The 24,242-nt window shown below is 53.4% G+C and overlaps 8 protein-coding genes across 8 annotated transcripts; 2 read left to right on the top strand and 6 right to left on the bottom strand.

Moving 5' to 3' along the window:
- Nucleotides 1-583: 583 nt before the first annotated feature.
- On the bottom strand, nt 584-3,799 carry J4E78_007328 (uncharacterized protein; the record flags this gene model as incomplete). Its single annotated transcript, XM_049367935.1, has 3 exons — nt 584-1,321; nt 1,373-1,416; nt 1,624-3,799. 3 exons carry the CDS (start codon nt 3,797-3,799, stop codon nt 584-586), a joined length of 2,958 nt encoding a protein of 985 aa, XP_049220256.1.
- An 881-nt stretch (nt 3,800-4,680) lies between these two features.
- J4E78_007327 (uncharacterized protein) lies at nt 4,681-6,768 on the bottom strand (the record flags this gene model as incomplete). Its single annotated transcript, XM_049367934.1, has 3 exons — nt 4,681-6,282; nt 6,328-6,638; nt 6,693-6,768. 3 exons carry the CDS (start codon nt 6,766-6,768, stop codon nt 4,681-4,683), a joined length of 1,989 nt encoding a protein of 662 aa, XP_049220255.1.
- A 1,627-nt stretch (nt 6,769-8,395) lies between these two features.
- Nucleotides 8,396-9,106, bottom strand: J4E78_007326 (uncharacterized protein; the record flags this gene model as incomplete). Its single annotated transcript, XM_049367933.1, has 3 exons — nt 8,396-8,583; nt 8,648-9,043; nt 9,091-9,106. 3 exons carry the CDS (start codon nt 9,104-9,106, stop codon nt 8,396-8,398), a joined length of 600 nt encoding a protein of 199 aa, XP_049220254.1.
- A 1,025-nt stretch (nt 9,107-10,131) lies between these two features.
- On the top strand, nt 10,132-11,295 carry J4E78_007325 (uncharacterized protein; the record flags this gene model as incomplete). Its single annotated transcript, XM_049367932.1, has 1 exon — nt 10,132-11,295. The coding sequence occupies one exon, from the start codon at nt 10,132-10,134 to the stop codon at nt 11,293-11,295; it is 1,164 nt and encodes a 387-aa protein (XP_049220253.1).
- A 308-nt stretch (nt 11,296-11,603) lies between these two features.
- Nucleotides 11,604-14,047, bottom strand: J4E78_007324 (uncharacterized protein; the record flags this gene model as incomplete). Its single annotated transcript, XM_049367931.1, has 4 exons — nt 11,604-13,011; nt 13,289-13,328; nt 13,380-13,947; nt 13,997-14,047. The coding sequence occupies 4 exons, from the start codon at nt 14,045-14,047 to the stop codon at nt 11,604-11,606; spliced, it is 2,067 nt and encodes a 688-aa protein (XP_049220252.1).
- Nucleotides 14,048-14,815: 768 nt separating this feature from the next.
- Nucleotides 14,816-18,676, top strand: J4E78_007323 (uncharacterized protein; the record flags this gene model as incomplete). Its single annotated transcript, XM_049367930.1, has 2 exons — nt 14,816-16,537; nt 16,751-18,676. The coding sequence occupies 2 exons, from the start codon at nt 14,816-14,818 to the stop codon at nt 18,674-18,676; spliced, it is 3,648 nt and encodes a 1,215-aa protein (XP_049220251.1).
- A 911-nt stretch (nt 18,677-19,587) lies between these two features.
- J4E78_007322 (uncharacterized protein) lies at nt 19,588-20,836 on the bottom strand (the record flags this gene model as incomplete). The annotated part of the gene is made up of 2 exons (XM_049367929.1): nt 19,588-20,583; nt 20,642-20,836. 2 exons carry the CDS (start codon nt 20,834-20,836, stop codon nt 19,588-19,590), a joined length of 1,191 nt encoding a protein of 396 aa, XP_049220250.1.
- Nucleotides 20,837-21,814: 978 nt separating this feature from the next.
- On the bottom strand, nt 21,815-23,278 carry J4E78_007321 (uncharacterized protein; the record flags this gene model as incomplete). Its single annotated transcript, XM_049367928.1, has 4 exons — nt 21,815-22,225; nt 22,283-22,629; nt 22,679-22,795; nt 23,095-23,278. 4 exons carry the CDS (start codon nt 23,276-23,278, stop codon nt 21,815-21,817), a joined length of 1,059 nt encoding a protein of 352 aa, XP_049220249.1.
- Nucleotides 23,279-24,242: the final 964 nt, after the last annotated feature.

Below are 24,242 nucleotides of genomic sequence, written 5' to 3'. Positions count from 1 at the left end.
ACTGTCATGCCGGAGTCAGTATCACGCTTTTTGCTCTCAAAACATACTGCGGATGGAACAGTCACAATCAATCACCAATGCCCCTACACCAATTCTAGCAGGAAACCCACGTCCGCACTCTCATTGAACTACCCCAATACTCTAGTTGTTAGAAAAAAAGAAAAACGCCAAAATGCGGAACCATGAAGATACCCACAAGATAATCCCTCCCTTACCATACCAATCCAACTTTACTCCTACTCCAGTTCCTACTCCAGTTCCAGTCCCAATTCCAATATATCAGTAAAATACCCTCCCATTTCCCCACCAGCAAAAAGCCCTAGTAAAGCGTAACTAAACTTCCCTATTTTCGAACCGTATTTCCTTCCCGTTGGGTATCACCTGCTTTAGATCCTCCATTCGTTTCTTGCTCCGTGGAGACAAGTTAGTTTCCTTGGCCTTTGTTTACTCCGTTAAAGTGCAATTTGGTGTTTCCATTTCTCCGTGTGGATGATGTTGGAGATGATGTTGACGTGTTGTTGAAGTGAGCGATGCGGTGCTTTCGCGTGTTGAGATAGACTGTCGAAGTTTGTTGAATGGCGGCTCATGCTGTGAGTGTGGTTGTCGGCGTGAGAATACCGCCGCCTAGAGTATCATCGCCGCTCTCATCGACAAAGGTGCTTTCGGCACCTGCGTCGAGCTCGTCGGTATCTATATCCGCCTCCGCGCCGGTGTCGTTGACTTCCTCGGACTGTTCCACCTCGTTGTCATGCTGGACGTGTTCAGCCTCAACGTCTACCGGTAGATGCAATATGTGGGCACTCATTCCTGGCACAGGAGTAAGGTGCATCTGCGCTAGCCCTTGTTGAAGTGCTTCAACCTCCTCGTTCACGTCTTCGGTCATCTCGACGTTATTCTCTTCATCGTCGGAATGGTCGTAGGCAGCGTGATACGGCGAAGGCCCAGACGCACTGATGGTAGTCAAGTTTGCGGGTTCTTCCATGACACCAAATTCCGTTGTCACAGTGATAGAGTCCGGGCTCGGGATAGGCAGCTCATGTGTATATGATGAGGGGCCATCCATGGTCGGGTTGACAGTGCTCTCATCATAGACTGTTGTGAAGAACTCGAACATCTGTCCAGCCAGCTCATCTGCTTGCCCGCGCTCTTCCTTGTCTTTCCTCTGCTTGGCGATGGCACGAAGTTGTTCCTCTTTCTTTTGTTTGATCTCTGCCTCCAGCCGGCATTTGGCACGGACGTTGGGTTTGTGTGTGCATGTCGGGCAGTGGTAGTTGACAGTGCAGAATGTGCACGTGCAAGTTGGATTTGATGACGCGCATTGCTAATGGTACGTTAGTGATCTGTGATTCCCATATATAGGTAGTAAACTTACATCGCAAACAAGAACCGCACACTCCGAGCACTCCTTGAGAATTGCTGGACACTGTGGTCGGACATCTCCTGCGGGTCTCGGGTATTGGCAAAAGTATGCACCACAACCACTCCACTGAACGGGATGCCGCGGATTGCACGGTAGGGGAAGAGGATTTGTGACGGGGTGATTGATGGGAACGCGTTGCGAATTCGGCGGCCAAGCACTGGTAGGTCGACCACGAACGCCAGACACGCTGAAGGAACGCGGACGCCCAGAGCTGATGGGAACAAACGACAGCGAGGTGGCAAGTTGGAAAGGCTCGGGATTTGAAATAGAATTGAAGGACGTTGTGGTTGACATGTCGATTGACGAGTGTTGGGGAGCAACCATGATCTGCGATTGAGACATGGGTGTCTCGGACGATTCAGACTCATTGTCACCTGTGGAGTAGAAGTCTAGATGCGATGACGATGCTGTGGGTGTGCGTTCAGGATCCGGTGTACTGGCCCGGTTTGGATTGAACTCGGGTATGACAAGGCGTTGTGGCGGCTCGTTATGCGACCGCACATGGTCTCGCTCGGTATGTAGGTCCCGGTAGCCACACTTGCGGACCTTGAGCGCCCTGAAGTCATGCTCCTTGCATATGGGGTTCTTGCAAGCCCGACATGACACTTTCCACCGGAAGCTTCGATAGCAGTCATTACATAGCCCTCTCGGACATGTTTGTTGTTGCAGGTCAAGCGAGTCCTGCTTCAAGTACGACAGGATATCAACGTCTTCCCCAAGCACATATTCGTACAGGCCGTTGTTCTTCAACTCCCGGACGTAGTCCACGGGTCGAAGTGTGTTGCTGAAGTCCGGATCCTCATACTCCTTCGTGCGAGGTAAAGGCGCTGCGCGTATCTTATCCGCTCCTCGGCCACCCAGTCCAGTACCCAGGACAGCAATGCCGCCGCCACCAGAGAAGATGGGCTCAAGACAGCACCAATGCATGTTCAATTTTGGAGGCTCGCGGTTCGCAGGTGGTACAGGCATACCGTTGTTCCCGTCTTCAGAATCAGAGTCGTCATCATCCTGTGCACCCTCGTTCATGAGGTTTGGTGATCGGCTCGCGCCTGGGGCCCACCAGAAGCGGTTCTGGTCGGCCTTTTCCTCTTGACTCCGGTCTTCCAGTGGTCCAGAAGACCCTGACGCGTGACCGAGTGTGCCGCCCAATGTGCTGCTGTTGCCAAAAGCCAGGTTTGCAAAGTGCCGTGTCTTGACCCGTTTCCTCGGTATCGGCCTGTTGAAGGCGCAGCTCGCGCAGAGCGTCTTCCTGCAGCCCATGCAGTGCATGCGGACACTGCACGACTCGCATCGCTCCAGGATGGGATCGTTGCATTGGGCGCATTTGACCTCTTCAACAAAGGCAGTGTGGCTCCTCCGCTCGTGCACCGGGACATGTTTGCCTTCTCCGGCGGAGTTCCCGTCTTCGGGACCGAGTGGCTCGCCATCTTCTCCTGTCTCGGCAATCTCCCACAGTCTGCCATCGTGTTCGCCCAGCTTTGTCGTGCCTTCTACCGGGCCAATGCGGTTGCTCGATCGCCATAACCGGTCAAAGGGTACCCAGACTTCCATGTTCTGGGGTCCTGCTCTTCCGGCGTGGTAGTCCTTCCTCCGGTTGCACCTGCCGCCCGGTGTCGGACACCACGCTGTATCTGTCCATATCCCCAACTGATGGCATATCTCGATGAGCTGGTGGGTAGGGTCGGAATCGGAGTCTCGCCGGATGAGGGAGGAGGGCAGATAGGGCCGCCGGCGGTGGTGTCGACAGCGGTAGGTGTATAGGCTCTTCAGAGCGAGATCCTTCTTTATCCAGGGCGCGTCCTTCAGCGTGTATGGCTCGAGGAAGGGCACGATGTGGTACTTGATGGAGACGTTCTTGCAGCCGCGTACCGACAGATGCTGGAGGGTGTCCTTGCGCGGGCCAACTACGTCGCCAATGAGCGAGACGCCAGCCACGGCCGTGTTGCAGAGGTCCAGGCTGGTCAATCGTGACCCGTTTGGCAATATGGTCTGTATGAGGAGGGCGTTCAGCGAGTAGGCCTTGGACTGGCGTTCCCGGTTCTCAGGCGTCTCGTTGCCGGGCGAGCCCACTGCGACGGCGGGCTGGGGCAGGCGGAAGGAGAGCGTCTTCCATGCGAGGGGGTACTGCTGCAGGAAGTGGCGCAAGTGCCGTGATGTGTGGTAGAGTTCGAGGAGGGTGACGGTGGAGATCTGGGCGAGGAGCGACTCCAGGACGGGCGGGTACGAGGTGATGATGGACTCGAACAGGCTGAGGGCGGCTCCCGGTGCGGCGGCGTGGCTCGCTGCTATCGTCTCGGTGTGCGTCGTCGCGGCTTTGTCGCCATGGCGGGTGGTGCAGGCCCCGAAGTCGCCGTGGCCGCCGTGGAGTATCGTGCTCATGCTGCGTGGGTGGTGGGTGACGGTGACGGTGTCTACACAATCACGCCCGGGGAGGAGAGAGCAGCGACATGCACGGGTGGAGCGCGTTGAGTCGTGTCGCGCAAGCGAAGATGGTCGTGTGAGATGGCTTGGCCAGCCGTCGGTCGCAGCCAGGGTTCTTAGGCCAAGATGAAGGCGATCCGTTTGCCGTCGCCGGGCGATCTTTGTGCCTCACCGATAGCCAGGTGCGACTAGCAGTACCATCCTCACTGTTACTCGGCTCACGCTGCCGGCGACCACCTCAAAGACGCGAAACTTGACGTGCCAAGCTGAGACTTTGATAGATATGCATTCGGCCCTCCTCACCCTCACGCCGGCGCCAACCAGCCTATCAGCCAGCGGCACATTGCAGTCCCTCCCTCAGCCTTGCCGCGACAGCCCTCTGCCAGCTCAACACGGTGCATCACCTGGCGACACTAGTGCGCGTTGCTTTTGCCTGTTGGCAGACACGACACTCCAATTCCATTCGCCTGTGCGCGTCCATAATCACATCATCCGCGCTTGCTGTGCGACTGCTACTGAAACCCCTTTACCCCGCTGCACTGTGCCAATTCGCCACCCTCAGCATATCATGGCAGGAGAAACAACACCAAACTAAAAATATTACATAGGCTACGCTAAGAGGATATCAAACAAAGTACGCCAGGTAGGCCCTTGAGCGAAAAGTTATTGGCCATACGCTCGTGCCCACAACATATTCCAACAAAAACAAAGACAAAACGCCGCAGGGACCTTTTGCGCTACTGAGTGCATACGCAGGGCAGCATGCGAAGAGCAAAGAGCATGCAGCAAAGTTGTGTCCCTGTCCTGAGAACACAGACTAAATATTCCAAGTACCATAATCAGAACACCCAATTGCCCTGCGTATCCCGATCCTCAAGCCCATCAAACAGGACAATGTCCCATTGATCCTCATCCTCGCCAGCCGGCGGCCACAGCGAATTATCAATGAATGAAAACACTGGAAGATGCTGTCCCGTAGCGGTAGCATTCATCAACTTGCCCGCGTCAGAATCAATATTGAAAACCGGGCGTATGGGCAGCTTCATAAACTCCAATTCCACTGTCCCGAAGAAAGGTATGGTATGGCGGACTTTGCCACTAGGCTGTTTGCTCGGGTCCAGTGAGGAGAGGATCTTCTTGAGTACTATAGCGCTGCGTGCTGCGATTCTTTCGCGTGGGCTGGCGCTGGCCAGTTTTTCCATTTCGCCGATGAGACGACATATCATGGCGAAGTCTGTTCCTTTGGTCTTCTTTACTTCGACTTTGTCTTTTGTGCCTAGCTCGATGACGATGTCGAGGGTGAGTGTGACGGCGGCGATGAAGACTGATAGCTCGGCGAATCGACAACAGGCTTGCGTGATGCTTGCGTTGCGGAGCGCGAACCATCTCATCAAGATGTTGCGGCAGGCCTGTAGCGCGGTGACCTTGGAGTACTCGTATCGATTGTCGAGATGTGCTCTGAGTAGGTAAGGTAGGTGGATGAATAGCTTCATCTCAAAGTGCCAGACTTGCACCATCAGTCGCTCCAGCGTGGCAAAAGACTCTGGCGACCTAGCTGTCGACGGTATATTTGGTACTTCCCAGAAGTCCTTGGGCATCTCCTTCATGGAAAATTCCAGCTGCTCGTCCAATGCCAGCGCTGCCGAATATGCCTGTGGCGAGACGTCGCGATCAAGCTCCGCCACTTGTTTTGTCAGGTAGTTGAGTTTCGACCGATGAACCAGATGTGGGCTGGCGTCTGCTGGAAGTGGATAGTCGTCCGCGCCGAACGGGAGGCGGAGATGCAGTCCTAAATACCGATCAATGTCAACGAAGTGGCGCCATATCGACTTGGCGTCCGAAATCGCTGGGATCGGGGGGTTAAGGTCGTCCTGCGCAATGATGCGTTGGAATCCCATGAGATGTGCCAGGCTTAGACCGCGCCGCACAACAAGCCATGACTGCCGTAACGAAGCACTGTTTAGATGGTAGAGAGCTAGGAGCAAAAGCACCTCAAGTCCATGCAACGTCATCATCTGCTCGTCCGAGGAGGTTACCAACGATGTCACTGTCGATACATAGTTTTGCATCGTCACCTCCATGTTCCAGATGCTCGAGAGGCGCGAATGGTCGAAATCGGGTGGGAGCGAGTTGATACAGATGGCCAGATGCAGTAATGTGCGAGCGATGATGATAGGCCGCTCTTGTGCCACAGCCTGCATACACAGAGCATATGACTGCAAGTCGTTGTTAACGTAAATCTCTTTCGACGCCCGGTAGATGCCTTCTAAGATCATCCACCCGTTAGACGATTCGAAAATGATATCTGCATCGTGCTGTGATGGCAACAAGGCGGCTAGGGTTCGGTGGACGTTGTCGTAGTCTGAGGGCTGCCCCTTGCTATCTGACTTGTCGACCAAAGTACGAAGAGAGGGCGCTGAAGTCCATGTTTGCGCCCCAAGCTGACAACGTTAGTGTGGGCGGTAGGACGAATAGACTCGACCTACGATCCCATCGGCCAGTGAGGAAGTGCTATACGCATCGCTTCGCTGTTCCGATACATCCGGTTTGATGTCTTTCTCGGTAGAGCCTGAGGCAGTGAGGGCAGGGCTGTGCGGCACAGTAGTGGCGGCGCCTGCGGTGGCATTTTTACGACACACAAATCTTTCAAAAAGTTGTTCCAGTTTGCATAGCCTTTCTTGGATGTGGTTTGAGCATGGATTCCCGTCATCTATCCGATCCGATCCGGTATTGTCCATGATGGCGGAAGAGTTGAGGGTAGTTTGGCTCGCATTCCCGTGAACTTTGCGCTTCTTGCCTGTAGCATCTTAGTAAGTAGTCCAGATAATGTGTAAACGGATCCTAGTCTTACACTCCCAGCATGCCCGGCGTAGACTTCTCGAAGGCCGTTTCTTAGAAGTGTTACTCGCGTTACTCAATGATTCCATCATAGTCTTGGCGTTAACAAACGATGAAGATGGTATGATTTACGGAGATCTTGTATTCCTGTCACAGGCCTATACCTGATAGGGGCGGCCATGTTACTTTCATAGTGGGGTGAAGGTGTTGCGATGGCAATGCTGATGTGGAGCTGACCTCACGGACCGCCGGCCGGGTTTCGTCCGCAACGGATGCCGAGAATTCCTCTACTTTAGTAAGTGATACAACTCCGGCGCTTGGTAACGGCAAGGGAGGCTCGCCCGAGGATATGGCCACCTTAATAAGCGTATCTCTGAACGGGTGCGGTGGAATATACTCGTGTTTGATGCTTTTAGTGTGCTCCCATCCGCAGTCCTCAATTTCATAGGTACTTTGGTGTTGAGAAGTTCGCAATTTTGGATTATCGACATGTCGGCTCCAGGGATGCTCCGACGGATGATTGCACAACGCGACCAGTGCTTATGCGGCCTATCTCCGCCGTGTTCGAACGCACTTAGAAAAGCCACGCGCATTGTTGACAAAGTCTGGAAAACTTGCCTCTCGGATACGGATATCCTATTACCAACATGTCGCTCAAGATCGTAGTTTCTGGTGTCACCGGTCGCATTGGCGCGCATGTGCTGCACCATGCGCTACAAAACCCGCTCGTATCGAGGGTCATCGCAATATCACGGCGGCCCCCACCCGGGACAGAAACGCACGCTAAGCTGGAGGTAGTGTTGCTTGAGGACTTTACAAAATACCCCGACGATGTGCTTGCGAAACTATCCGGGGCAGACGGATGCATCTGGTACCGAGGCACCTGCGTCATACTCCCCAACAACTGCTGACGTGCAAGGTGTATGACAACAACGGCTGGTGATCCCATGTTAGAGCTAGAGTATCCCAAGGCGTTTGCTGAGGCGTTTGCATCGACCATGCCTGTCGACTCAAAGCGCTTTCGGTATTTGCACTTGTCAGGCGGTATGGTGGAACGCGATCAGGAGAAGTCATTGTGGATGAAAGGCTCGATGCGCAAGATCAAGGTAGGCGTTTATTGTTCTTTTGTGATACCATGTGCGTAAATTGCAGTTAGAATGATCCGGGGCAAGCTGCCAAACGTGCTGACTCTCCGTAGGGCCGTGGGGAAGTTCAAATGCTTGAATTCGCCAAGATGAATGAAAACTGGAGAACGGTCATAGCTCGGCCAGGCATGGTTGTACAAAGAGGTAGTATTGTTGGTGAGGCTTCCATGATGATGGCTGGCTCTTCTGGCTCCTTCATCCGATTTGATGAGCTTGCGCTTGCACTCGTGGATGCGGTCGTACATGGCAGTGAAGAGCTATTGCTACCTTCTGCGCTCGTACAACGAGGCCAACAATTGGCGAGGGAGGCCACCGAGTGACCTTTTCAGTCAGAAACGAGGACGGATAGGGAGGGGGAGACATGTTGGATTCCATTTGATCCATGAATTGAAAGCGAAGGCCGGCGCCAAACTACCGCTTAATCTCCTACCCGCAGAATGTCTCCGCATTTGATCACTGTCAATACCGGGAAGGTTCCGCGTGTGCGCGTGACGATCGAGATCATCTATGTTCAACCGCTATCTGCTGGTATTCCCAAACTCCGACGCAACGTAACGCAGAGTGAGACCTTTCAGGCGTACATATCATCGTAGTCTTCGTCGTCGTCATCCGCAGGCGGTGGCGGCGGTTGTTTCTTCTTCAACAGTTCTTTGCGGTCAAGAGGGCATGTGGAGTTCAGCTTGAGCCAAGGTCCTATGCAGTCCAGGTCGAAGCGATGATCGTCGTGACAGGGCAGCTGGACTACGAGTGGGTACTTATCTATGCAATCACCATCAGCCAAGCTCTTAAGCTCTGCGTTGGGTCTTTGAGACGTGCGACGTACCGTCAAGGAATGGGTTCACGCAGATGGGGCAGGTGTCTGAAGGCTTCAGCGCTTTCTTTGGCACCCGCTCCAATTCATCCAGGAAGCTGTTTGGAACTCCCTTCAGTTCTGTGGGCGGGTCGTCGGCATTCTCGCGGAGCATCTCGATCATATTCGCTAACAGATCCCCGTGTTCGTTGTTCTCGTCCGCCGGTCGTCCGCGCATGGTCTCGAAAGCATTGGCGAGCAAGCGGAAGGCCGCCGCCATGTTTTCGGGCTGCGGTAAAGCATTGGCATTCGTGTGCGCGCTGGGATCTGACGTGTCCACGAGTTCAAGCTGCGAGAAGAAGGTCGAGAGGTCTGGTCGGCGCGAGGGTTGCTGCGATTTGTTGTCTTCGGTGGAGATGTTGTGTTCGACTGTCTAGGTTAGCTGTTATGTTGCGCACACAGTCGCTCCTGCCTACCTTCGTAGCCCGACATGGTGGCGGTATTCCAGATGTCGCAAGTCCGGATTAGGGTTTGTGGTTTGGCGGATGTCCTTGCCAGCTGAAATTATGAAGCTACGCGGAGTAGACGCGTCACAGCAGCAGCCTGAGACCCTGCAGTCTGGAAGGTGCGACCCCTCAGTTGTGGCGCAGGTGGCGTTCATCAGCCACATCATGACCCACACTGCATGACAATTCCACACTCCGCTGGTCCATCCCAGTTCTGCTCGCCATCGGCTCTCGCTTTGGCCGCCGTCATTCTGCGACTGTCACATCGACATGTGGCGCAGCCCAAGCCGCCACCCTCATTGGCGCTCGCACAGTCCGAAGACAAGCTAACACTAGGAGAAGCTTGTCCATGTGGTATGCCATTCTTGCGACACGCGACACTGACGCGTTCGTTCGTAGTAACTAGTGAGGCCGCGTCTGTCGTTCAAGGTTAATGTGCAGTGTGGAGGAGTTCCCTGTCAGCGCTGTCCCCAGGCTAGCGACGCTACAGGCACCTTGCACCCCCTGCGCGAGGTTGGGCGCTGCATGCATATCTTGTCGATATCTGGGGAAACAAGCAACTGATGCCCAGGCACAGATCTCGGCAAAGATGCGACTCCATTGGAAACCGCTGGCGTGCACTCGAAGCAAATAATTGGGGCTCTGTGGAGCCGGTGATCCAGATCATGCACAGCCTCCTAGTGTCCGCAACCAAGTCGTCACGCACACTTTTCCCTGACAGACAACACAACATGCCGTAAAGGGGCGCAGCCATCGCAGCGGCAACTGATAGAGTCAATACAAGAGGCAAAGCAGCCTCTGTGACACACTCGAGGTCTGAAGCTTCACATTGCCAGTAGGAGTCTTACAGTGCACAACACTCACCGCTTGGACCATCGCCGCCGACGACTACCACTTCACTACTTCAGCCTACATCTAAATTTCTACCTCCGCTCAATGTCGCTGCTCGTCATGTCAACAGATCCACCTTCTACTTTTGAGCGACTATCGCCCTCCTGGATTCGCCGTCCCATGTCTCGAAGATCGACCTCACCACAAAAAGAGTCGCGGCCGACAACATCAAACGGCCTACTTGCACCAGAACCAGCGTCAACATTCAGCAATAGCGATGGCACACGATCACCACGCTCAAGCTCATCTAGCCGCCGCGGATCAATAATAGAATTTGTTACCAGGTTCCGCTCTTCATCCAACGCCAGTGTCGCAAGCAACAAATCGCAAGACCCAACAGACTTCAGTGAAATCGAGAACTGGTTCTACGGATTCCGGAGATACAACCAACTAGTCAGCACCACCACATCAACAAACAAAGCAGACCAACCGCAAGACCTCTCGAAATCTTTCAAGAAACTAACGAAGAAATGCGGGGGCCAATTTCTGCACGGGCTACCAGAAGCAGTCTTTGACTTCTCACTCCTCTGGTGTCCCGCAGGCCACCTAACCAGAAAAGACAACAACGAACCATCCTGGAGCTGGACCGCCTACGACGGCCCTGTAAACTTCCCATTCGACCCAACAACATGTCCCGATGTGTACAAACTACCGCGCAGCGAGGGCGAATGGTTCCAATCCGAGATCTTACACTTCCACGTCGGTCCTGAGTCGGCGCAATACACCGTCCGGCGGGAAAAAGAAAACTCCCTGCGCATCAAATACCCGCCTTATTTCCACGCGCCGCGCGGCTCAGACCACACCAACGAGTCCAACACCCTGCGCTTTACGGCGGCGACTATTAGTGCGGATGCGTTTACCGCTGAGCCCAACACATACGAAGGCAGCGAAACCCCATCCTCCCAGCTTATCAACTCGGACGGTAAAACTTGCGGCGCCATCATGGACTATGAGTCTGAACTCTCCAAGCCCTCTTCCACCGGTCCCTTTGAGTTCGTGCTGCTGTCCAGGAACCTGTGGCGCGAACCGAATCCCGATAATAGCAAGCCGGGGTCGAATACTATGCATCCGACTGGCACGCCGATCTGGAATGGACAGCGTTTTATATGGGACGAGAGAGTTGTTGATCATGATGAGTGTTTTGAGATGGGGCCGTGGAAGATGCTGAATGTTATGCTCATTAAATGGGTGGGTGATTATGCGGAAAGGGTGGCGGTTGCGAGGATACATGAGGATGAGTGGAAGAAGCATAGTCCGATCAAGCAGGATATTGTGCTGAGATGAGATGAGATGGGTTCTTTCTTTGGTTATGATTAGAGCGATGAGATGGGTATGATGGTAGATATGCCGTTCAACTATGCTATTTTGAGCATTTGGATAGCCGAATACGACTAGAGTTTACACGTCACATCTGATTGTCATGAAACTGTTTGCTGACTACAAAGCTTATTCCATTGCTCTATTTCATGCCGTTACATAAATGTAGAAGTCTAGTAGTCAGATATCCTTGATACTCGAGACTCGGAGACTCCACGTAGCCCCCACGACTACTCATGAACCTCCCTCGGGAAAAGCTAAAGTCATCGTATACCTCAAGCCTTCTCCAGCTTCTCCTTTTCCAGCTTCTTCTTCTCCCACTTCGCCACCTCCTCATCAATGCGCTTGAAGCTCCAGTTCTGGTAGAAAGGCGGGTACAGGAAAGGCCTCAAGTCGAATCGGTTATCATCTGGCGAATATGCCTCCGCATGATAGGAAGGCGTCATTGTCGTCATCTTGTGGCGGTTGATGGCGTAGTAGTGGAAGAACCGTTTCACCTTGACTGCGACCTCGGCGGGAGTGTACTTGTCGGACCATTCGTGTGCTAGGCGAACCCAGGTTCCGTATGGACCAAGTTTAAGCTCTTTGCGGCATTTGCCAAAGACTCCGAGTTCTGCGTATGTCATGCCCATGTCGACCTCGTCGCTCTGGACATAGTCTTCTGTGAGTGGTTCGAGTTCGGCCGTTGGGGTTGCGTCGATGAATTCACCGAGAATGGGCAGCAAAAATTCATGCTGAGCGTAAGAAATGAAGCTCTTGAGGTCTCCTTTGGAGATACTTCCAATGGGGTTGAGGTCGGCACTGCTACAGTCGTACTTGGTGAGGTACCCACGCAGACACTCGTCGACGTTTCCTGACGCAAGGACCAGAAGACTACCTCCATTAGGTCTACCCCTAGTTAATGGGAGCATTTGAGCGAAGTAGTACGCTTGCACTAGACGTGTACGGGCCTGTATATTCTGCAATGCCAGATTCTCAGCAGGCGAGCCTCCATGAGCCTTGAATCGCGGCGTGAAGCTAAGCGTTTTGGTCAAGTTGTTCTTCGTGGCGAAAAAAATGTCGTCAATATCGGCCTCAACATGGTGGCATCCAATGTCTTCGGCCAACCTCTTGGCACGACTCCTGGTCTCTTTGCTTGATTGCTGAGACATACCCATGTATACGGTATGAAGAATGCCGTTGCATATTTGCTTTGGGCTTGTAGGTACCCAGTCTTCGCCGTGATAAGGGCCTACGATGCGGCGGACATCCTTGAGAACTTGCTTGTTGCCGTCCTGTACAGCCTTGTACACGAGGCGGCACATGGAGAATACTAGAGTTGCCGTGGCGCAGCTATCGATCCCTCCGCTGAGGGGCAGCATGAAGCCAGCCTGACCGGATCGACGGAGGTAGTCCCAAAGCCAGCATGCAGGTCCCAGAGCAATTTCTTCTTCGGGTCGATGGTAGCGGAGCGGCTGTACTGGAGTGGGGCGGATGTTGGGATCAAAGTCTCCGTCAGACGACAGGCGGAAATCCGCCCTGAAGCGCTCATATCGAGGAGCTGATGCAGCTTGTAGGCCACGAGATGGATTTGTTCTGAAGCTCCATATTTCCTCCAAGTCGATGGTGGCGTGGCAGACTTCGATATCATTCAGGGAGAATTGAGAGACCTGCGCGAGCATAGTGCCATTGACCAATACCATGCTGGAACCATCGTAGTACTGCAAAGATGGACGTATGAAGTCAGCATATGTCTCACATGCCTTTCGCAAAGTCAGGACTCACCAATCGGTCACCATCACAGCCTCTCTGGTTAGAATACTGCAAAGGTAGAGGTACGAAGTCAGCATTTGTCTCACATGCACTTCGTACAGTCAGAACTTGCCAGATAAGCCCCACCGCTCTTACCAGTGGCATTTCTGTGGGTAGACACACGAAGTCAGTATAAGGTCTCATATGAACTTCGCACATTCAAACTTACCGGATCAGATCGAGACGGACGTCGAGCTTGCGGAGCTCATCTAGCACGCGATGTTAGCGTACTTTCCTTGCTGTATATATGAGGTACTCACGGTGAGAACCTGACGAATTGATGATGATGTCAACGCCAGCTAAGCTCAAGTCTATATGTGGCGCCCGAGGTGTAAATAGCTCTTCGCAGGTTTCGTAGCCTATTGAGCAGTCGAGGGCAGATACTATGGCGTCCCCAATTGGGACGAAAGCTGAGTCTTGAAGAGAGCGCGCAGCAGTGGGAAGCTCATGTAATGTGTACTGCTCGACGCGTTGGGGTCCAGACCAGGGGATGAAGTATCGGCCTTCTCGATAATTTCCGGCCATCGCGAGGCTCATCTTGGGTCGAATCAACAATATCTTGCCATTAAGTACGACGATCCTCGCGTTGTAAAGATTTCCTGAATGCCTAACTGGCATGCCAACATCGTACATGATGCCATCGAGTTCGCGGTCAACAAGCAGGGAGTTTAGCATTTGCCAACTGTGTGTGACCGTATCTTGTTCAAGAAAGTGGTCGAGACATCCATATCCAGGAATTGACAGTTCCGGCGTGGTGACATAGCGTGATCCATTTTCTTGGGCGACCTTGATGGCTTCCTTGATGCGATTCAGGTTCCCCTCCCAATCCTGAAAAAGTGTAAGCAGTGTACATCGCACAGTATACAGAGAATCTCACAAGAGCCCAATTATTCAAATTAGATGTAGAGACTGTGACAAGCCTTCCCATGTTGAGTAACTTGAACGTTCCGGTTGTGGTGGGGTGTAGGTTGGTTGAAGTCGACTTGATGGAGTGAGAGTAGAAAGCGAGAAGAAAGCAAGACCTCGAGACTAAGACCCAACGCTGAAGTTGACTAACGGGGTTGATTCTCTAGTCTGGTGATTTGAAATTTACAAGAGGTGGATGTATAGTACCAGGGTAAGTCGTGAGTAATAGTTGGTGGCGGACTGTGCCCAGGTGGGTCCGCCAAGGCGTTAGAAGACTACTTCGAATCAGGCAAGCGCGCCCAGGGCTGGCACCAGCCCACTGATAGCCAATCTATGGTTGCACTTCATTCAGGTACCAGGAGGATAATCTTTTCTCGTGCAACTGTCTCCCACGGCTCGCAGGTCAGCATCTTGCATGACGCCCGCCATTCGCAAGGCTCGCTGCTCACCCGATTGCCGACGACATACGCGTATCGGCTAGTAGCCATTTGCTTTCCCTGCGTCGGTTGTGCCCAAGCGGGAGTTGTGGTTGGCTGCCACTAGAAGTGCCCGACGCCAATGCCTAGGTAGTGGCTTTTGAAGGTGGGTAAACACATAGCGGTAGACCCTTTCTCCGCACGTCTCTTCAAATACATCAATGTCGGATTCAATCGACCATGCGATTGCACGCACGCAGGCCAGGCGACGGCGTCGCATAGACCATGCGGATCTAGCGAGGGAGCGGGAGAAGACGTTCTATCGGTAGGCTTATCTCCTTTGGCATGCGCCACCTGGAGAGCTACACTCACCAATGTCACCATCTAGGTACTACCCTCGTCCAGGCTCTCACCTTCCCCAGACAGATGGCCCCGCGAGCCGTCACTCATCCCCGGGACCGGCTCCCAAGTCCCAGACGCCCCCGACTACCCCGCCGCCCTCTCTAGACTACGCCCCGCGAGCGTCGGACGACAAGGCCCTGACGGCGTTTGCGCAACTGGGAGCGCTGCGCCTGAATGCGCGGAGATGTCTCATATCCTTCTTCGACAGGACCGACTGCTTCCTCCTCGCCGAAGCCACGCGCACTCTGTCGTTGCAGACTGGCGAGCCCGAATTCGAAGACGACCGTTTGTGCTTCGGCACCACCATCTTCCCCAAAGAACAGAGCCTCTGTAACTACACCGTCAACCTCGCTCCCAAATACAGCACGCTCCCTCTCGACGATCCGAGCGACCTTCCTTCCCTCGTCGTCAACGATCTCAGCAAAGACAAACGCTTCTGCAACTTTCCCTTTGTCCAGGGCCCACCATACTCGCGTTTCTATGCCGGAGTACCAATCCGCAGCCCAAGCGGCCACAGCATCGGCACATACTGCGTTCTGGACGAGAACCCTCGGGACGGCTTGTCGCCGCACCAGCTCGCTTTCTTGAAGAGCATGGCAGGCACAGTGATGCGGCACTTGGAAAGGACCAGGGCAGCGGAAGACCATCGCCGGGCCAAGATTATGGTCAAGAGTCTGGGATCCTTTGCTGAAGGGAAGAGCGGCTTGGAGAACTGGACCGTAGATCCCTGGGATCAGGAGACAGGGCAGTCGTCAGGTCTACCAGATGCGATCATACCCCAGCGCCAGCGTCCTTCTGCCAATTCCGACGCTGCGCAAGATCCAGTTGTGCTCAATGGAAACATAGATCCGGCCATGAGAATTCCGAAGGACACTCCGCCTGCAACCGGTGCGCCCCCGAGTTTAGTCAACGGAGAGACAGTCGATACTATGCGTCCGGAGATGACTACCACGACGTCGTCCACTTCCACGAAAGGCTTCACCAAGACTGATCAAAAGGATAGGGTGGCCCCAGAACTGAGGGCTCATTTCACAAGGGCAGCGAACATGATCGTAGACTCAACCGAGGCAGAAGGCGTGGCATTCTTTGACGCGAAAATCAGTACCTTTGGAGGTCTTGTCGACGATGACTTCGATCCCGATCAGCTACCTGAACCGGACAAACCTTGCGACATATTAGGGGCGGCGCTATGCAGAACCGACCGCGACACGAAGCCGCTGCCCAACACTGGAGAATGCATTTCAGAAAGCGTCCTGAGACACCTCCTGCGACTCTATCCACATGGCCAGATTTTCCATCTCGACGACGATCCGGCAACTCCTTCGGTCGCCTCGCCATCGACAGCTGGCGTGGACGAAGTCGAATCAGCCGACGGCTTTCCGTTCAGTACACCGCGCAAAACAGAATCTACCAGAAGCTTGGATGACGAAGCTTACTTGAGGAGGGTTTTTCCGACCGCTCGGAGTTTGATACTCTATCCATTATGGGACCCGCATCGCGAACGCTGGTTTGCTACGGCTGTCATCTGGAGCTCGGAACCGAAGAGAATCTTCACGACCGAACAGGAGCTCAGCTACCTGGCAGCGTTCAGCAACTTTGTCATGGCTGAGGTCGCTCGTCTAGACACAAAACTAGCTGATGCTGCAAAGGCCGATTTCATCTCGTCGATCAGCCATGAGCTGCGGTCACCACTGGTATGTATACAAAGATGAAGCAGTCGAAGCGCATGCACTGACCGTATCTAGCATGGGATTCTGGGAATGACAGATTTATTAAAGGATTCCCCTCTAGATGGCCAGCAGGTATCACATGTAGCAACGATCGAGACATGTGGAAAGACTCTACTGGAAACTATCAATCACGTAAGTTGGTGTAGGCTGCATCAGATACTGCCACTAACTTTATAGGTTCTTGACTTTGCCAAAATCAACAACCTGACCCGAGGAGTTTCGAAGCGCCAGAAGAAACGAACACAGAGCGCGAAGCATATGATCAGTCCGGGCCAAGCTCATACCAATGATATCATGACACTAATTAACGACGTCGACATGAGCATCTTGACAGAAGATGTGGTCGAGAGCGTCTTCGCAGGCTACACCTACGCGAAGACGTCTGCTCAAACATACGAGTTAACCGCCTCTAAAGTCAACAAGCCGCCGATATCTATCATTCTCGATATCAACCAGAGCGACAACTACGTCTTTCGCACGCAGCCTGGCGCATGGCGGCGAGTCATCATGAACCTGTTCGGCAACAGCCTGAAGTATACACCGGGTGGGTACATCAAGGTGAAACTTGAGGTTAAGCGGAAGCCTGAAGACGAGGACGAGACCTGCGAGTTCCGGTTCTCAGTGACCGACTCTGGTATTGGCATGTCAGAGGACTATATCAACAACAGGCTCTTCCACTCCTTTGCGCAGGAGAATCCTTTGAGCCAGGGCACAGGTCTAGGTCTGTCGATCGTCAAACAGATTGTGGAATCTCTGGGAGGCGAGGTAGAAGTGCGTAGTGAGAAAGACCGCGGCACCAAGTTTACAGTCACATGTCCATTGAAGGAGTCACGAATGTCTCCCAACTTCTGTGCAACCGGTCCAGAAGGAGAGAAAGATCTGCAGCTACAACAGGTCACTAAGCGCACCAAGGGTCTGAAAGTGAGGTTTGATGGTTTCAATGAGGAAGAGGAGTATCATGTTAGAGACTTGAAGAACAAGACAGCCTCGAAGCTATCATTGAAGGCGCTCGACAGCCTTTGTGCTGAGTGGTTCGGTATCGAACGATGCGAGGAGGACGACAATGCAGCCGAACCAGACCTGATCATCGCTACCGAAACCTGCGCCAAAGCGTTACGGACTACGTACAGCCAGTCTCCCGGTCGAGTGTCTCCTACCCCCGTGATAGTCGTGTGCCAGGGCGCCGCAGCAGCACAATCTACAACAGCCATCACAGTGCCGGGGATAATATTCGAATGTATCGGCCAACCTGTCGGACCCCACAAGATGTCGAAGGCTCTAGCCTCATGTCTCGATCGACACGCAAGACGCGCCGAGACACAGAAAATGGACGTCAAGTCGATGATCCCACGGATAACAGAGCTCAGTCTAAAAGAGGAAGCAACTCCCCGTCGCACCGATCATCTACATGTCGTAGAGCCATCCCGGCCACAGCTCACCAGCATTAGTAGTGCCCCCGAGATACGCTCAATCAACAACAGCCCACCCCGAACATCCAAATACCTAAAACCCTCGCGCGCACTGCGCTGTCTCTGCGTAGACGACAACCCCATCAACCTCCGCCTGCTGCGCACCTTCGTCGACAAGCTCGGCCACCAACACGTCCTCGCCGCCGACGGTCTCGAAGCACTCGAAGCCTACAAAGCCGCCAGCGACGAAGACTCGCGCATCGACGTCGTCCTCATGGACATCAACATGCCCATCATGGACGGCCTCGAAGCCACCCGCCAAATCCGCGCCCACGAAATCCGATCCAACCTCCCCAAAGTCACCATCATCGCCCTTACCGGCGTCGCCGACACCGACATCCAACAAGAAGCCAACTCCAGCGGCATCAACCTCTTCCTCATCAAGCCCGTCCGCCTCGCCGACCTGGAAGTCATCCTCAAAGGCGTGGTTACCGGCCAAGACAAAGCGAACCTAGAGCTCGAAGCAGAGAAAGAGCGTATTAAACAGGCGGAAGCAGATGCTATCCTCAAAGTCGAAAGTGTGGATGAGAAAACACGCAGTATCAACGTGGGTGTTGCGGTCGTCAAGGGTGAAGACGATATACAGAAAGCGGTTAAAGTGTTCGAGCACAAGAAGAGTGCGTCGGTGATATGAAGCGCACAGCACAACCAGTATGCATCAGCCTTTCCTTGACGCATGTGCTAAACATACCGGACTAGGGCGTTCATACGCATCATCGGATGATCCTTACTCCCCGCGCAAAACTTCCTCGCGTATTTCCTCGTTGATCACGAAGTTGGGCATGGACAGGAGGAGTGAATGAACAGTCACAGAAGGGAAAAGCATTTACCTACGCATTTTGGCGTACATTGCATTTGCTTGTTCTCATTCCCCATTTTCCGGCGCGCAAAGGAAAAGAGAAAAGTTGTGTCAAGAGCGAGCTTGACGAACGACAAAATGCATGCATGGGGTTGGCAGGCATGTTTAGGCGATTATACCCTTTTCTATCTTGCGTTTTTCTGTTTTTGTTTCTGCGAGTTCTTGTCCTTTTTTGTTTTCCAGCTATGGTGTTTAGAGGACTGGCGGATGCGTTTGTGGCGATGGTTGGCGTCTTTTGTTAGGATTTGATCATTTGGTTGGGAGGGTAGCATAGCGTGGCGTTTTCGCTTTCTTGGATTGACTAGACACTGGTGGGTCGGCCGGTGGATGGATGTATGATGAGTAGGGTATTGCGGTATGGAGAAATAAACATCAAAGTTAAAAACACAGTGTGTGCTTGTTGGTGTGGTGTGTGCTGTCAGAGTCTCCACTAACATGCAGTTAGGGATACATCAAGTACTGGCGTAGACGAAATCTGATCTGGATTCTGACAAGTTACGAAATAGTGATTCAAAGAGAGTGTGAGTAACTTGTATATAGCTAATGTGGTTATCGAACCCTTATCGTGATAATAATAACAACAACAACACCTGATCCAGTCCTATCCTATCCAAACCCAAGCAAGATCAATCTCATATCCAAAAGCGACTTCAAAAACTCGTAGGAACTCGAGCTGATTAGTTAGTCTAAGCACCGAGCAAGTCATTGAGCATGGAGTTGTCCTCCTCCCTCAACATGACCATGAACTTACCGATAGCCGGGCCCATGATAACAAAGGCCTCAGCAGCCAGAACGTGGGCAATAACAATGAAGATGCCAACGATGATGAAGAAGTTCTTGAAGAACAACTTGATGAGACGGCGGCGAGCCTCCCAGTTGAAAGACCTCCATGCATCCAAGAAGCCAACGACACCAGTTCCACCCATCATCTTGCTAACAACCTTGCCACCAAAGGTGCGGTCAAAGGGAACGATGGTGTCCTGGTCCTCAGGGAGAATGGAAGCTTCGATGCGGATCAGGGTGACCATGGCGGGGAGGCAGAGGAAAAGAGTGCAGACGATGACGAAGACGAAGAGGGTGAGGATGCGGACGGCAAGACCAGTCCACGCAGCGCAGGAGCTGATCTTCTCCTGCTCGAGCTTGTGGAGACCCATGAGCATGGCTACGCCGAAAGAGAGGTACAGGCTGATGTATGGCATGACGGAAGCGATGGTGGCGGGGACAGCGAGAGTCTTCCAGTTGCTCTTGGAGGGCATGCGCTGCCAGAGGCTCTGCTCGGTCGGCATGCCGACTACCTTGTGTGTCCAGACTGCGTGTACGTTGGCGAGAACGGCACCGGTGATACCAGCGACGATGATGGGCTGGCCGGGGACCATGGGGAGAGCGCCGTTGAAGAAGGTGGATACGATGCCGGCGAGGAACGAGTACAGAACGTGGATGCGGAAACCGCGGAAGCGTGCGAAGCGACCGGCGTTGGCGACGAGGTGGCGGAGAGTGGCGCGGATGGACGAGGTGATGGGCTTCTGGTTCACGAGGGTGATGGTAGGGCCGGTCTCGAGGAGCGTCTCCTTCTCGTCTTCTTTGTCGGAGGGCTCGTAGGTCGTTGGCGAGACGGTGATGGCGGCCATGGGGGACTCGACCATGCAGAGGGTGGTGACGACTTCATTGAGCATGTAGGAGATCTGTTGGTGTCTTGTTAGTACATGTTCCGGAGATGCCAACGAGACATGGAGTACTTACAAGGCTGATAGCCACACTCGCAACGAAGATGCTAATGTAGATGACAACGACGCCCCAAATGGGGACATCCTCTGGCTTCAGTTGGGTAGACTCTCCGTTGCGCACAGGGGCTCCATTGTGCAAGGCGCGCTTGACAAACGTCGCCGTGTGAGGGTGCGACACAGCGCGACGAGCGAGTTCGACGAGGACCGTCATCTTGTCTGAGAGGCGTAATCCGTAAACACTCAAGTCGCTGTAAGAAGTCGGATATCCTGCAAAGTCGCAGTAGTGTGAAAGTTGAGAAAGTGAGCACAGAAGAAACAAGAAAGGCAGACGGAAGTAAAAGGGTTGACAGGTGTATTGAAGTTGGCGCCGTCACAGCGCGGCACGGCGTGAGAGACAAGGAGGCGAAGTTCAGGCCAAGGCTATGCTGGCCCCCATTGACGCAACACGACGGCTGCCTGTTGTGCACGGACCACGTGCCGGTTAGCCGCCGATCTATAATTGGTCTCGTCCCAAGTCGATGCGGAGAATCGAATGTGCTGGAGTGGATTCACTGCATCTATGTTCCGACGTATGCGGTGCTCCACGAGAATGTGATGGCCGTTTCTTTCATCGTGGAGGACACATGTGCTCTACTGACTGAGTTTCAATGCTGCATGTTGGGTACTGTATATGAGACATGTTCAGCGCCGCACCTGAGGCACAGTGATGGGCGAGCACGTAATCCAATACCTTCAGGCAACCTGTTGCCATTTGGGGCCGATCTTGGGCGCTTCGTTCCACCCACTTATATCAATGTTTCACAATACGCGTTCAAGTGAACAGTTGTAAGAAGACAATATTTCATTATACCTCCCATCACACAGATGACGAGAAAGACAACTCCCATACCGTGATTATGTACCGGAACCCCACCCATGACAGACAGACAGGACTATTTCCAAACGCTGAGTGTAGAGAATACATGAATGCGCTAGACTAGAGATCAAGTAAAGGCTTTTAAAGAAAAGGGATACACAACGCTGACTCGATTGCAATTTCAGGCTTGAGGACTACACACAGAGACCGAGCGTAAGTCGTTATACGTGAGCACCGTGAGAAGGGTACGTGTCAGAGATGGATTGTGGTGTGTTTGAGTGTAGGACCATGGAGGAGCCTGGCTACTCCAGATGAACTGGTTGGCGGAACAGCTTATAGAGCAGGCTGCGCGACGGGCTTCTCATCCTCGAGCTCCTCGTCAGAGGACTCCTCAGTAGCGGGTGCGTGGGTCGGGGCAGAAGGGAAAGCCTCCTTCTTGACCTCTGGGGAAGTGGAACGCCCGCGGTACTGGTTGACGGTCTCCTGGGCCTTGGCCGTGGCCTGCTGGGTGTATCCTTGGACAGTCTTCATGGCGTTTCCAGCGTGCTGGTTAGCAAGACCCTTGACCTGCTGAGCCTGCTGGTTGGCGACGTTGTAGCCCTTCTCCAACTGAGCATCAATGACCTCCTTGTTCTGGATGTAGATGAGGGGACCGAGGAAGGTAATGAATGTCGAGATCAAAGCCAAGCCCCAGAGAGGGACGAACTTGATGAGGAAGTAGGAGATGAAGGAAGCGAAGAACATCTAAGGGAGCGAGAAATCAGCCATCTTGTTCGGTGTGTGAAGAGGGGTTATACATACAGCAACAGTGACGTAGACGTTCTCGGCGAACATGATACGCTGAGACTCAATAACGAAGAAGTTGATGAGCTGCTCGAAGTCGTCTGTCATGCGCTCAAGCGAAGCCTTGGGAATGGTGTAGTACTGGCGGGGCCTGAACTGCGAAGTAAGACCCCGTCCGAGAGCCATTTTTCCGACAACCTCAGCGGCGGCTGTAAGTCCGAGCACCATGTAGGACATCTTGAACATGTAGCGGATCAGGTTCAGGTATCGGGCGGCGAAGATGAAGAGGACGGTCGCACCGAACGCTATTCCGGTAGCGCGGGGGTTCTTCCAGCTCAACAAGCGGTAGAACATGCTGTGGTAGTCTGGTGTGTGTTAGCTACGTGGTCGATTCGGGGGTTGGGTATAGCTTACGAGTGAGGTTCTGGCCAGTCGCTGCCTTGTGCTCGGGAATCGTCTTGGAGTTGGCGAGATCAGCAAACTCGTCGCGCGTCTTTACGCCCTCGGCCTTGACATTCTGTGCAACGGGACCTGTAGAGTTTAGCATTGGTCGTGTGCGCATCGGGCTGACGTGTGTGCTGCAAGACCACCGTTAGCTATTGTCAAAGCGTGTAGAAACGATCGTGTGCACATACCCTACCGTTCATAACTGTCTGCTTGGCGTTCTGGACGCTGGGGTGGTTGTTTGCGGCGTTCATGGCGTTTGAAGCTGCTTTGTGGGTGTGAGTTCAGGAAATCAGGTGTTGTGCGGGCGGCCGATAAGACTGCCATGTATCGCGTTAGCTTGCGTCTCGGTAAGGGTCAAAGGCGTTTTGTCCCACTCACCTTACTCTCTAGAATTCCGTTCTTCGCCTTGATTGCGCTGTTTTGCAGGTCCTTGTTGGCGTTGCCGTTGGTCTGCGGGGCAGAAGAGCCGTCCATTTCCGAAAGGAAGTCTGGGGTGCCGTTGGGGGTTTGCTGGAGGTCGAAATCGGTATCCGTGTTGGGGAGCTCAACGCGGGGAGCACCTGACATTGCTCGGAGGTACAGTGGAGAAGAGGGGAATCACAAGTGGATTGGGAGGCAGAAGTATGCGAGTGTAATAAGGAGCTGGGGTGTGTGAGAGTGCGGGAGGTAGAGGTGCTGCGGTGGTTTTGTTCGGGCGCTGTCGTGTGCGCATTGTTGGGTATTCACCAAAAGCGGACGTCATGGCCCCACCCTGATCTAGCCATGATTTGTTTTCCACTGCCACTCACGACGCGCCTCTGCACATAGGGTAACAGGTTTCACGGCAAACGATGTCATGGGGATACATATGCATCATTCCAGCAATGTCTGAAACCGCATTGCTGCGTGTCGACTTGCTGTCTCCGCGGACGATTCTTCATGGGGCAGGCCCAAGCTCGACCGGTTTCACATGTGAAAGATGGCCAGGTGGTCTTGATTCCCCTCATGACGCAACCCTGATCTGGCATTTCAAGACAGTCTTGCACCTCTCACGATACGTCTCCCCAATCGTACACGTACCAGATACTCCTGTTTGTCTTGTGCGTGTTGTTGATCATAATGGATCCACATTTGTCTATGCCAGGTCCCGGACAAACTCCCCTGTGTCGATCTTCCTTTTATCCAATGTCCGACTTTCTTTGCCATGGAACAAGATGGAGTTTGCTCTTGCTGCATCGCCCAACATCGTAGACTGGGCGAAACTCTGTTCACGATTTTCTCCTCCAGTAGTGCGCGATGCACGTCAACGTCATAGGGAAACATGTATCCCCACTTTACTCACGCTGTTAGTGTTGGTGGACGGGCTAACATCGCGCTGAACGATGCTGTGGGCTCTGCTCTTCGTCTGTGCAACGTCTCCCTCTATAAGCCAGTAAAAGGGGTCGAAAAACTGAATTGGAGTCCAGCTCATGGACACCGATGAGTCCCCTAGTGGTTCGTGTCGTTTTATTGCTGCTGGGCAATGGGCCGAAGTGAGTTGAATAATCGTGCA

This window comes from Alternaria triticimaculans (assembly GCF_023758025.1).
Source record: "Alternaria triticimaculans strain BMP 0046 chromosome Unknown scaffold_11, whole genome shotgun sequence".
NCBI lineage: Eukaryota > Fungi > Ascomycota > Dothideomycetes > Pleosporales > Pleosporaceae > Alternaria > Alternaria triticimaculans.
Note: the sequence above shows the minus strand (reverse complement) of the source record. Positions and strands in the feature narration are given on the sequence as shown.